This window comes from Microtus ochrogaster, chromosome 5 (assembly GCF_000317375.1).
Source record: "Microtus ochrogaster isolate Prairie Vole_2 chromosome 5, MicOch1.0, whole genome shotgun sequence".
Taxonomy (NCBI): domain Eukaryota; kingdom Metazoa; phylum Chordata; class Mammalia; order Rodentia; family Cricetidae; genus Microtus; species Microtus ochrogaster.
In genome coordinates, this window is record NC_022012.1 from 2,886,378 (window position 1) to 2,900,187 (window position 13,810).

At 43.6% G+C, this 13,810-nt stretch overlaps 1 protein-coding gene across 1 annotated transcript; it reads left to right on the forward strand.

Annotated features, from left to right (window-relative positions):
- Positions 1–538: 538 nt before the first annotated feature.
- Positions 539–10,857, forward strand: Mmp27 (matrix metallopeptidase 27). The gene is made up of 10 exons (XM_005346780.3): positions 539–634; positions 1,450–1,688; positions 2,841–2,989; positions 3,069–3,200; positions 6,047–6,208; positions 6,394–6,517; positions 7,188–7,318; positions 8,342–8,501; positions 9,282–9,385; positions 10,622–10,857. The coding sequence occupies exons 1-10, from the start codon at positions 539–541 to the stop codon at positions 10,855–10,857; spliced, it is 1,533 nt and encodes a 510-aa protein (XP_005346837.2).
- Positions 10,858–13,810: the final 2,953 nt, after the last annotated feature.

A 13,810-nucleotide genomic window follows, 5' to 3' on the forward strand; every position in this document is an offset into this window, starting at 1 on the left:
TTGACTGTCTCTCGTTGGCTGGAGGTACCCCCACATCACAGGATGTCACTTAACCTATATAAGCTGACATCACAGTAATAAACTGAGTTCCTGCTTTGACTTGACTCCCTATCGCGTCTGATTGTCCTGTGTGGTGCGGCTGCAGAAAGGGCGGATAGCAAACTCACCTTTCCCTGCCGAATAGGCTAAGGAGGCCTGGCAACTGTCTTTTTGCATCATATATCAAAAGATATGCTAATGTTTCCAGGCAGAAAAATTATTTCAAAATCAATCCTGAAATCTATCAATTTTGAGAAGAGAAAGCCAACTTGGCACCTTGCTATGTAATATATTCATTTCAAAAGTGAGAAATCTGCTGGATAAACAATCACAGACTCTGATTGCAACATCCCAGTCTATCTAGGGTGGAGGGAGTCATGGGACACTTCGTGGCAAGTGCCCTTTGCTGTTATTAATTAAATGAATAGTTCATGCCACGTCTCACTGTGAGCTTTCTATATCCATGCAAACAGGAAGAAGCTTGAACTGGAGAGGCAGGATGAAGGGCCTTCTGCTATTGAATTTTATAGCACTTTCTTCTGCATTTCCTCCAGACCGCAAGGACAGAAATGGCAGACTCGATCAACTGGCCCAGGTAGGATCTCAACGCATGCTATTAGCAACTGACAATAAAATGTTCCATGTATGGCTTCTCTCAGGACCTTCCAAGATAGCAAATTCCTGCAGAGGCCCAGAGGGTCTCAGAAGAACGTGGTCCCTTCCATGTATCTAACTCTAAAGACATGAACTGGTCTGAGGTGAAGGGAAGGGGCAGTGGGAAGGAGATTGAATTTGCTCCACCTTCAAACTGTGGTCACTAAGGGGCCAACAGGAGAGGAGAAAGGAACGGTTTACAAGGATAGAAATCTGTATAAAAACATTTCAGGACAACTAACTGCAGAAATCTATAATCTACGACCCTTTATGCACATAAACTATATGTGCTTGTGTATGTATATGTCCAAAGAGAGATACACAAATGTGTGTATGCACATATAGATGTGTGTATATGAATGTATATATGTGGAAAAGTATGTGGCTTTAGCAATTCCTTCTGAAAGCCAGTCAATTTATCATATTTCCTGAAGTTTACAAAATAAAAGGAATAGCAAAAATGCATAAGCTGCATTGGCACCGAAGAAGCGTGTGGCTGCATGCTAGCGGAGGATGCATGCTGCATGGACTGTGTGGTTCGGCTGACTACTCCCCTGTAAATCAATGACTGCTGGCCCTGGAGGAGAACACGACACCTCCCTTCCCTTTGCAGCCTGTCCTGCTCCTACCCTTGCTATTTTTCCTTTTTATCCTCCCTGCTGCCAGAGGAGACTCAGGCCACTTTGTTTCATTTGAGAATATTTGCTTTTCTGTAGCCTGTGTCCTCTTTTTGTCTATTTTTTTTATTTTGATCAGGCATATCTCAACCAGTTCTACTCTCTTGAAATAGAAGGGAGTCATCTTGTCCAAAGTAAGAACAGGAGTCTTTTAGACAGCAAACTTCGGGAAATGCAAGCATTTTTTGGATTGACAGTGACCGGTGAGCTGGACTCAGACACCCTTGAGATCATGAAGATGCCCAGGTGTGGGGTTCCTGATGTGGGACAATATGGTTACACCCTGCCTGGGTGGAGAAAGCACAACCTCACATACAGGTAATGTCTCCACCAACTTACATTAACTAACCCAAACAATTAATCTCCAAGAAGCAACCATCACAATGGCTTTCTAACTCATCTCACAATGCATGCCACTTTATGGGTTCCCTGTATGCTGTCTCCACATTAGACCGAAGCTGTGGGATGTATTGATACTGCTGCCTTAACCTCGGAGAAACTAAATCCAAAGGTTGTTCCAGAGGACACAGGCTTAGGGAAAGAGACTCTAATCTCTAGGGTCTTTTCTCCAGTGTAAGCTCAGGACAGGAAGCATTGCTGTTTGCTACAATGTGTTGGAGGCAAGATGAGGTATACAGAAAGATAGGATGGCTGCTTGTGTGTGCATGTGTGTGTGCGCATGTGTGTGCATGTATGTGTTATATCTGTGTATGATGTGTATATGTGGTGTATAGGTGTACATGGTGTATCTGTGTGTGTGTATGTTTGTGATGTGTGTGTGGTATGTATCTGTGTGTGTATGTTTCTAGTATATGTGGTGTGTGTGTGTGTGTGTGTGTGTGTGTGTGTGTGTGTGTATGTGTGTGTGTTTTAAAGCTGCCAAATCTCAAATCTTGGGTGGGTCTTAGTATAAAGAGGCATTTGCCTTCAACTATCTAAGGATAAGGGGCTAAAAGAGATTGACTAAAACATAAATAAAAAAGAAAGCTAGCTAAGGGGCTAGAGGAATAACTAATTAGTTAAGAGCTTTTATGCTCTAACTGAGGGCCCAGGTTCAATTCCAATGTCCACAAGACCACGCACTGCTGTCGACTGTGTGTGACCCCAGTTCAAATGGATGCAATGCCCTCTTCTGACTTCTGCATGCCTTTGCACACATGTAGTACACATACAAACCCTCAGGCACACCCACACAAATAATAGATAGATAGATAGATAGATAGATAGATAGATAGATAGATAGATAGATAATAGGTAGGTAGATGGGTAGATGATTGATAGATAGATAGACAGACAGACAGACAGACAGACAGATAGATAGATAATAGGTAGGTAGATGGATAGATGATTGATAGATAGACAGATAGACAGATAGATAGACAGATAGATCACTACTTGATATATAGATGATAGATAGATCATTTGAGAATGTATGTATCTGTAATTGCTGTAGTTTTGCCTATTTTCCAGAATAATGAACTACACTCCAGATATGACACGAGCTGATGTGGATGAGGCTATTCAGAAAGCACTAGAGGTTTGGAGCAAGGTCACTCCACTGATGTTCACCAAGATTTCCAAGGGGGTTGCAGACATCATGATAGCCTTTAGGACTGGAGGTAAGTCTTGCGATGGGAGGGGATGTGGCGATTTCTAAGATCTCAGGAAGCTAACTCTTCTCCCCATCAACTATCTCAGTCCATGGCTGGTGTCCTCGTCACTTTGATGGTCCCTTGGGAGTCCTTGGCCATGCCTTTCCTCCTGGTTTGGGTCTAGGTGGTGATACTCACTTTGACGAAGACGAAAACTGGACAGCCAAGGATGGGGAAGGTGAGTCTAATTTTCACTATGAGAAAATTACATTAATAATCTCTATGGTTAACTGCTTCTTGGGTACAAACCTAATTTCTCTCATAATTTTCTCTATTCTCAGATCACATTAGTGAAGTGATTAACAACTATTAATAATAATTGGGCTCGTGTAGTCTGGTCCAAACAGAGCACTCACAGTGTTACCTGGTGTGAGAACAGTGTTTGCTGTTTAGCCGTGCACCAGTTAACATAGCACTGTGAATGGCCACAGAGCCTGCCGCTCCACTGTGTAGACAAAGCTTTGCCAGGTGTGCTATATGAACCCCAGAGGTGTGCTCAAAATTTCCAGTCTTGCAGCTATTTGTGCTCCTTAACACCCACACGCACCCCAGACTGCACCCTAAACCAATGGCTGCAGTCACCAGTAGCTTGAAGACAACCACAAAACTTAAGAGAGCTGGTGCTTTCAATCCCGAGGTTAAAGAATACTGTGTGGGTATATGGCCCATAAATAACCAATTTGAAAGTGTATTCCTGTAGTAGGGGACTGCTCGTTTGTTTCCTGGTCACCCAGAACCAAATAATCACACAGAAAATTTATTAGTTACAACACTGTTTGGCCAATGACTCTATGTATTCCTAGCTTTTACATCTTAAATTAACCTATTTCTATCAATCTGTGTATATTGCCATGAGGGTATGGCCTACCGGTAAGGTTCCTAAGGTTCCGTCATGTCCTTCTCCTTCAGCAGCTACATGGCATCCCCTTGGCTCTGCCTACTCTTCTCTCTCTATATCTCTCTGTTTAGATTTTCCACCTGGTTTTGCTCTGCTAAGCCATTGGCCCAAACAGCTTTATTTATCAACCATTAAAAACAATACAGAAGGACATCCCATATCATAGCCCTTCTCTCTTAGCTACTCTCCCCCAACTGCAAAAGGATTAGACCCAGTTCTTATGTTTGATCCAGTCCCTTAAAGAGAGAATGTTAGTTTTATTTATTTATTTTTTGATGGGCCTGACTACACTGGACAGTTTTTGTGTTGTTTTCAGCGTATGAGTATTTTTCCTACACATGTTTATACAACACACGTGTGCATGATTCCTTCAGGGGACATCAGATCGCCTGAAACAGGAGCTGTGGGTCACAGGAATTGAATCCAGATTTTCCGGAGAACAGCCAGTGCTCTTAACTCCTGACCAATCCCTTCAGCCTCAGTGTACTGTTAAATTTTTAAACAAAGCACCCAACTCCACTGTGCTGACACTGTGTCTGTTAAGCAAAGGAGTAGGCTGCAGTAGAGCTTCTGGCTGTTACCATTCTTTTATCCCTGTCAATGCCTCCACAGTTGGGGCTCAGGGTCTGACTTCCAAGGTCCCATGGAAGTAAGAGTCATGGCCTTCTTGATGGACAGCAGGCAAAGCTGCAGATCACACCAGACTCTGAGCTCCCAATACCCTGCTTGTGTCAGTTTAATTTCTACAAAGCCTGACCACTCCCTCCACTGGGCACATGAAGCTATTTCCTCCAGTGCTGTGAGACAGGTCAAGAAGTCAGCACTAGCTTCGCTTCAGGCAATAGGAGGAATCTGGGGTGAGTTCATGACCTGCCACATGAGTTAGCATCACAGACAAGGGACAGAGGAGGATTGTTGCACTCAGAACTGAGAGGTGGAGGGAACGTGTGCCTGCTGTCTGTCTTCTACTGAGGAACAACCACTATTTGTCTGGTTTTCATCTTGGTTCAAAGCCAGTGTACATGTGCTCAGCCAGTTATAAGAAGCAGCCTAAGCATTTATCAAACTCGGGATTGGCAACCTTTCTCCAGCAAGCTTCACTTTCACATCCAGAGCCAGAGGTGGAAGGTTTCACCATCTGACTATCCTTAACCAATAATTAGTGTTAATTGCCATATTACACATTGCTTCAAGCTAGCTGCCAAAGAGTATGTGTGAGGGGAACTATTAAAAAGACCAGAGTTGTGGTCCAAGTTTAGAAAGGTTGGTTTTCCCCAAAAAGAGGATAAATATAACTCAACTTAGCTCTGCATGGGCTGGAAGCTCCAGAGGACTTGTCACCTGCCCGCTGTATTACAGTCCTCTGGAGTAGAGAGAAGGCGCCAGCATACACTGGCCGAGCAGGAGGAACGAATGCAGGACTGGGCAGAAGAGCTCAGTTGGAAAAGGTTTTCCCAGCTGTGCATGGCTCTGAGTTCAACCCCCAGGACTGCATAAACTGGGTGTGGTAGTGCATGGCTGTGATCCTACACCTGGAAGGAGAGGCTGGGGGGTCAGGGGGTTAGGAGTTGAAGATCATCCTCAGCTACAACCAGGTGTACATGAGACTCCATATCAAATAAAATAAAATAAAAAAGAACTTAGTATAGATGAGAAATCAAAGTGAGACTGGAAATAAGGCCAAAGGGCTGTGCAAAGGAGTCTGTGGTTGCAAAAGGGCAAGGGTTGGATTGTTAGGCTAAAGGAAGAAACTAGGACTTTCGCAGTCAGTTGGTGGAGGACCACAGAAGAACGTAAGATGATCGTATAAAGTCAAGCAGTCCCAAAACTGGCTGGTCCATTTCTTAAAATAATACCATCAACTTGTTTTTGATTTGTTTTGCTTTGTTCTTGAGACAGGATCTCACCATGTAAACTTGGCTAGCCTGGAATACGTGTAGACCAAGTTAACCTTGAACATAAAGAGACCTGCCTGCCTCTGCCTCCTGGTTCCAGGAAATAAAAGTGTGTTCTACCCTGCCAGCTAAGCAATACCACTCATCCCTGAGTAAGTGCTCTCCAGTCTCTGCCCGCTGAGGTCAATTTCTTGGTCAATTCCCACAGACATGTTTTCTGTTTTTATCAAGGGTTCAACTTGTTTCTTGTGGCTGCTCATGAATTTGGTCACTCTCTGGGGCTCTCTCACTCCAATGATCAAACAGCCTTGATGTTTCCCAATTACGTCTCCCTGGACCCTAGCAAACACCCACTTTCTCAGGATGATATTGACGGGATCCAGTCCATCTATGGTGAGCAGCATCGGGCAACTAAATGTGTATGTAACTAAACAGAAAGCTTTTCAGAGAGGAGGAAACACAGATGGTTGCTTCCTGAAACATTATCATGAAGTAAACCTGGGCTTGGGTAAGAGCCTGGTGTGGACACAGTTCCTGTGACTTCTGAACCCACCATAGTCTTTCTTTTCTCCCTGAAGGAAGTCCACCCAAGACACCAACCAAGCCAAAGAAAGCCACTGAGCCCCGTGCCTGTACAGACCCTGACCTAGCTATGGATGCTATCACTACCTTCCGCAGAGAAGTCATGTTCTTTAAAGGCAGGTAAACCTATCCCCTTGACACCCCACCTTCTTATGAAGACCCCTCTTTTCAAAGGAACCTGGAGGGAAACCGGAAGTCCTCGTCTCTGTAAGATCCCACGTGCTTCACATGTGACAATGCACATACTATTCATATGTTTTATTGCAATGCATACATCTCACACTTATTTGGAAAATTAATTTGAAGTGTTTTAAGCAAATTAAACTTGCTAGAGCTTCTTGGCTAAAATGAACATTGATCTGAAGATTGTCTCAAAGTCAATGTACAGCTGATTTTAGGAAGCTGCTGTTAAACATTGGGGACCTTTACACATCAGTTCATATCTGCGGGAGTACTTATACCCTGGGAATCTGCATCTATTAACATCCATGTCTCCCACCCACCTGGAGAGCCTGCTGCTAAGCATGTCAGCACACCACAGCAAGAGTGGTCCTCAATAAGTGAAGTGGAAAACAATTAAGGAAGATACCCAGAGGCAACCTGCAGTCTCTGCACCCAGGCATAAACACACCACTCACATGTGTGCCCCCACATACATGAGAAGCATACACACATGCATGCATACTGCACCTGCACACAAGTGCCACAGAAAACACAAACAGCAGACTGCCACCTGCTGATGCACTCAGACACTGGGACAACATATGTGAAGTGTTTTGCATTTCCCCAGGCACTTATGGAGGACCTACTTTGATATTGCTGATGTGGAATTTGAGTCAATTGCTTCCTTCTGGCCGTCTCTGCCAGCTGACCTTCAAGCTGCCTATGAAAGCCCCAGAGATCAGATTCTTGTGTTCAAAGGTAAACTTGCCTGGCTCTTCCTCCTCTTTCCTAAACAGGACAATGGGTATTTCGGTCAAATACAATCCTCATCATAAGCTGAATGACAGAGCTTTCCCCCTAATTTACATTCCTGTATAAGTAATGATAAACTAGGCTCTCTCTAAGGCTATGACAATTCACTGAAAGAAATACATATGATAAAAACTATGACAGTTCAGAGCTGGTCAGCAGTTAAGAGAGCTGGCTGCTCTTCCACAGGTCCTGAGTTCGATGTCCCACATCCACACCACAGTTTACAATAGTCCTAAGGGATCCAACGACCTCTTCTGGCCTCCATGGGTGCAGTGGTTTGAAAGGAAATGGCCCCCAAAGAAAGTGGCACTATTAAGAAGTGTGGTTTTGTTTGAGTAGATGTGGCTTTGTTGGAGGAAGTGTGCCACCGTGGCGGTGGGCTTTGAGGTCTCTTTTGCTCAAGCTACTCTCAGTGTGGCAGAGAGTTCATGTCCTGTTGCCCATGGAACAACATATATAGCTCTCAGCCGATTCTCCAGGACCATGCCTGCCTGCATGCCACCATGTCTACCATGATGACAATGGACTGAATCTCTGAAACTGTAAGCCAACCAATGAAATGTTTTCCTTATAAGAGTTACTGTGGTCGTGGTGTCTCTTCACAGCAGTAGATGCTGTAACTAAGACCACGGGGACCAGGCTCACACACTGCACTGGCACACATGCAGACAAAGCATCCATACACAAAAATAGTACTGGTTTAAAAAAAGGTATAGACGTCCATTCTTTTTCTTCCAAATAAAGTAGACAGTCTATCTCACTTCTATGTTCCCTTTTATTCGACTATCATATTTAGCAAATAAAAATAAATAGAACAAGAAAAAAGATCAATGGAGGCATGAGATAACCAGGCTTGGAGCTGAGGAAATAGATATCCAGTTATTTCCAAACTTTGCAAGTCACCTCGTCTCTTTTTCCTTGTAAGACACAGAGCAGAAGACATCTGAAGATACCCCTTTCTCTCTCTAGATGAGAACTTCTGGGTGATCAGGGGGTATGCTGTCTTGCCTGATTACCCCAAATCCATCCACACACTCGGGTTCCCAAGACGTGTGAAGAAAATTGATGCAGCTGTCTGTGACCACGACACAAAAAAAACCTTCTTTTTTGTGGGCATCTGGTGCTGGAGGTAACTCTGACAATTAACCCTTTTATGTGACTTGGAGGAAGTCATCAGCCACAGTATTACCCTACATAGACAAAACCAAAATCAATCTGCAGTCTCGTGATAGATCACATTGAGGGCAATCTCTGGTGTGTGGCATTTACCAAACTAAGATGTTTGGATGATAATCTCCCTCCAATTTACATAAAAATAAGAAAAATAATGATCTATCAATGCGAACCAAATTCTCAATGACAGAAGTATAGCCAATAAGAATCTAGAAGAGGTACAAAGTGAGCCTGCATTTGCTCTAAGAATTCTTCAGGGAGACTACTCTAACAGATGGTGGCCCTTTTCCTCGACGGTTTTGTCAGTGGTGGTGGTGGTGGTTTACAGTCCTTGTCCACAAAACTATATCTTAGCCCCCTAGCATTGTTCTTACTGTTTCTAACAGATGGTAAGTGGGGGATGGGGAGATGGCTCAGTCAACAAAGCACTTACTTTACAAACGTGAGAACCTAAGTTCAATTCCCAGGACTTAGATCAAAACTTGGGTACAGCAGCGTATGTGCATGCACATTTGTAATTCTGGGTATGCACCCGCGCACGTGCATACACACACACACACACACACACACACACACACACGATTATTCAGTCAAACAATCTTTGCCATGTTTTTATCATTGGTCCTATTAGATGATTTCTTCTGCCAGTCCTCATAACCTGCTTGACACTAAACTGAGCAATAGAAAGATTAAGTTCACCAAACAGACATCAAGCCTTTGGAATCTTCTCATGCAGGTATGATGAGATGGTGCAAGCCATGGACAGAGGGTTCCCACAGAGGATAGTGAAGCGCTTCCCAGGGATTGGCATCCGTGTGGACGCTGTTTTCCAGCATAAAGGTGGGTGTCGATGCTTCCACTGTGTAAAAGAAGAAAGCAACACACATTTAGTTTTGGTATAATTTTACCATTCTCAAGAACATACACCGGTTGATAAACATTACCCCTGTCCACACTACCAAACTGAGACAGGAGGTGCTGAACTGGACTCTGAGATGCTGCTTCATGCCTATGTAAAGAGACCCAAAAATTAATTTTAGTCCCCATTGATCTAAGACACTACCTAAAAGAGCCCAATCACAAGATGGCAGTGATTCTCAAACACACATACAGATGTACACATGTATATATATGTACATAGACATAATACATACATATATAGCTTGAGATGCATAACTTGGAATCCATGTATGAAAAAACTATGTTTCAAGTATCTGAGGCAGTAGGATTTTGGGTGAGACCCAGGAGATTTTAAAAGACTCTTTAGCAATTGGGTTTCTTGGTTGCTGGATTGGTTGGTTGAGGCTTTGTTGAGATTGCAATTCTTCACTGCACTGAGGATTGAACCAAGAGCCCCACTAGTAGCAGACAAGTGCTCTGCCACTCAGCTACATCCTCAACCCAGAACCTTAGGTAAGTTAATGCATGAAGTCCACATTCTGGGTCTTCAAAGACAATCTCTTGGACCATGAAATAACCGACGATCTAAAAAATGGTTTGAGGGCCAGTAAAACGGTTCAGTGGGCACAGACGCTAGCAGTCATGTCTTATAACCCAAATTTAGTCACCGGATCTCATGTAAAGGAGAGTGAAGAGAATCAAATCCACAAAGCTGTCCCCTAAGCTCCACGCATATACTATGGCAGGCACATGTACTCTCATACACAGTTATAAGGAGAATAATAATATTTTTAAAACATTTGATGCCACAGTTGACTGTCTCCATGATATCTAACCAGAACCTCAAATCCTGAAATAGATAAAAAGTGTTGCAGATCTGTAGAAATGAGGGTAGGGAGTCCAAGGACAAACTCAGAGGGGCCTTCTTTCCAGTGACATGCCTTGGGGAAAGCTAGCTGACAGCGGGGGTCTGGCTACCACATTCAGAAACCCTTCTGAAACTTGTTAGGCTTCCTTCTCAGTGGTTTGCCTGGGGTGGGGTGGAAGCAAAGTCCATCTCTGTGATTCCACAGTGGCTCCTTTCTTTACAAAGTTGTTGGATTCTGCATTCATAGAATTGATGTAGAGGAGCAGTGAGCACTATACAAGAAAACTAACCAGGCCTCTTTCTTCTAGGCTTCCTCTATTTCTTCCGTGGGTCAAGGCAATTTGAGTACGACATCAAGGCCAAGAATGTCACCCGCGTGATGAGAACCAACTCTTGGTTCCGGTGTAAAGAACCGTTCAGCTCATCATTCAGTGTTGACATCAAAGAAGAGGCACATTCCATTGCAACAGTGATACCGCATCAGACAAGTGTGAACTTGTTCATTTTCAGTACTGTTCACGTGCTGACAAAAACATACAGTTAACAATAAATGCCACAAAGAAATCTTTTAACCTGGACTCTGCCTCGAAAAGACTCAAGAGTGGGAGAAATGACTCTGTGGTTAAGAGCACTGCTGCTCTTTCAGAGGATCCAGTTTTGATTCTCACCGTCCACATGGCAGTCTACAGCTTTCTGTAACTCCAGGCCTGGACTCTGATGTCCTCTCTGGCCTCTGATGGCACTGCACACACACACGGTGCACAGACATACATGCAGACAAAACACCTATATACATACAATACAATGAAAAAAGTAAGAAAATTGAACCACTTCTTTAATAGCAAGGTGTTATTCTACTAACAGCTGGGTGAGCTTCTGGTTCTTCTAACAGTGAGATTTTAAATAGGAACAAAATCTTTGACTTATTTTAAGCCTACTTCAAGCTTTGCAGACTTGGAAAAGTAAAAGATGTCTTAAAACTAAATACCAAAGACAATTCTTAGTCTGATCTTTAGCATTCCATTTTGTTTGGTCCTCAGGGTACCAGTTCAAAAGCCCGGTCAATTGCATCCTTCATCCCTATGAGAGCTCTGAACTCACCCATCAAATGCATTTTACCTCCCAGAAGTAGGATGAATGCATGGATAAAAGGAAGAGTATGTTGCACTCCAAGCCAGTCCTTAACAATTAAGGAACTAGCTAGAACAGGAAAGAAATGTCCCCCCAGTCTTCCACATGTTGCCCAATGTATTAACCATTCCTTACATAATATGAAGTCAAGTTTTGTGCACATTAATCTCATATGCAAAAAATGTAGGTCATCCCTGTGCCCCCAGTGGGCCTCACCAGAGCCTACTGACAAAAAGTTCATTTCCTCTTGCCTCCACCAGCATTTGCTGAGTTAGTAAACTCTTACAATTGGGCTTTATCTTTCTATCCTCGATGTACCATATTTAACAAAGCTCTTAATAAATCTTCTCACCCGGAAGTTGGAAGATTATCAGCTTAAGTTGATTCTGATAGGCTGCTATATTGAGAACGTATCTGTGAGAGTCAAAGGTACATTTTAAGTGTTAATTACTATGCCTTAGAGATCCAGGAAACAAAAATGCCTCTGACCTGCAAGCCCCTTGCCCAAGGACAGACAGTTAGTTACTGGAATGCCGTGTGTTTTCACTCAAACAAGTTTGTTTGCCCCATCTACACTGGATGAGCTTGATCACATGTGGGCAGTAGGCAGGAAATACATCAGGATGTACGCTTGCCCTGGATTGGACCTGATGGGAAATACGGTGAATTGTGGGTTTTCCTTCTTAAGCCTTTGCCATACTTGATTCTGGGTCATTTCCTAGGAACCTGGGTATGGACCTGGTCAGAACCCATCCATCTGGCTTAATTAAAGCTTGCTTCAAATTTAGCTTTAAACTGTGGCAGTGGCCTTATTCTTGATTTGGTGAGATTAACAGTATCAGATGAGAAAAGATAAGTATAGAGACACTTTCATTTTCTTTGTCCTGTCTGGTTTCCTCAAGGGCCTGTGACCAGATATGGAAAGAAACAGCTTAGCATGGGGAAGACTGTTGGCAGTTTTCTCTACAGATCTGACTGAGCAAGTGAAGCAACAAAAACGCATTCATAAAGATAGATGTTTGGATTTCCTCTTGTTTGAGAAGAAGAGAAACGTATTACCATAGGCTTTGCCCTGTTCACAAACAGACTCTTCAGACATTGGCTGTGGAAATACTAAAATCTATCTATCTTTTTTTTTTTTTTTTTTTGGTTTTTCGAGACAGGGTTTCTCTGTGGCTTTGGAGCCTGTCCTGGAACTAGCTCTGTAGACCAGGCTGGACTCGAACTCACAGAGATCCGCCTGCCTCTGCCTTTCGAGTGCTGGGATTAAAGGAGTGCACTACCATCGCCCGGCTTCTAAAATCTATCTTTAACATGTTGGTCAAAACATCTTAAATTTTAACTCTTTATTTACTTATTAAGTAGTAATCTCTCCAGAATCTGTGTCAACCGCCAATTGTAACGCCTATGTTACTCTAGGTACAGTTCGCAGGCCACTGTACGATTTGAGAGGAGGGTAAGGGCCTGGAGATTGAAAGAATACCCAAGAGACCTGGGTCCTTCAAGTTTAGGAAAATCCTTAGACACCTAACTGCTGCACAATGGAATTCCCCTCTAGGCAGGTGGGAAATTACCATGCCCAAGGTGGAGTCAACAATGTCCTATAGCTAACCAGCAGGAGGGCAGAGGGAGCACAGGAACAAGCAAGATGTTTAGCTGGCTGGCCAGAAACTGTCCTCAAGATGAACCTCGGGAACAGGGGTAGACCCACGGGCCCTACAGCCAATAGTTAGAAAAACTCTCTACCTACTGGGGTGGGTGACTACTGTCCCCCCTGTCCTCCAGCACAGCCTCTTTGGTCTCATCCCCTACTCTGCAGCAGGCCACCTGCAGGGCTCCGTCCTCCCACCCTACCTCCAATCCCTGGGGACTCATGCCTGAAAATGTTCTCAGTCCCCTCTTCTAGTCCATCCCCACTCCTTCCTGTCAACTCCAATAACTAGAAATACTCTCTACCCAGGACCTCCAGTGGCCACACCTAGCAGTAACTCAGAGGTATTCTCTACCAGACAGCCCATAGCCACCACACTTCTAACATCCAGAGAGGGCAACAGAAACCCAGAAACAGCCAACCAACAAAGTATCAACACCCAGAATCACAATCACCCTAAACCCAGATGCCTAGACACCAGTGCAAAAACACAATCATCAATGCCCAGGGCAATATATCTCTGCCACAACCCAGTCAACCTACTACAGTAGGCCCCAAGAAGCACAATATAGTAGAAACACAAGACAAAGACTTCAAAATAGCTCATATGAGTATGGTCAAGGATCATACAGAGGATATGAATGAATAAATAATAAATGTAAATAAATGAAGTCTGTGAAAACCCAAGCAAGTAGTGGAATGAAATAATAAAAAC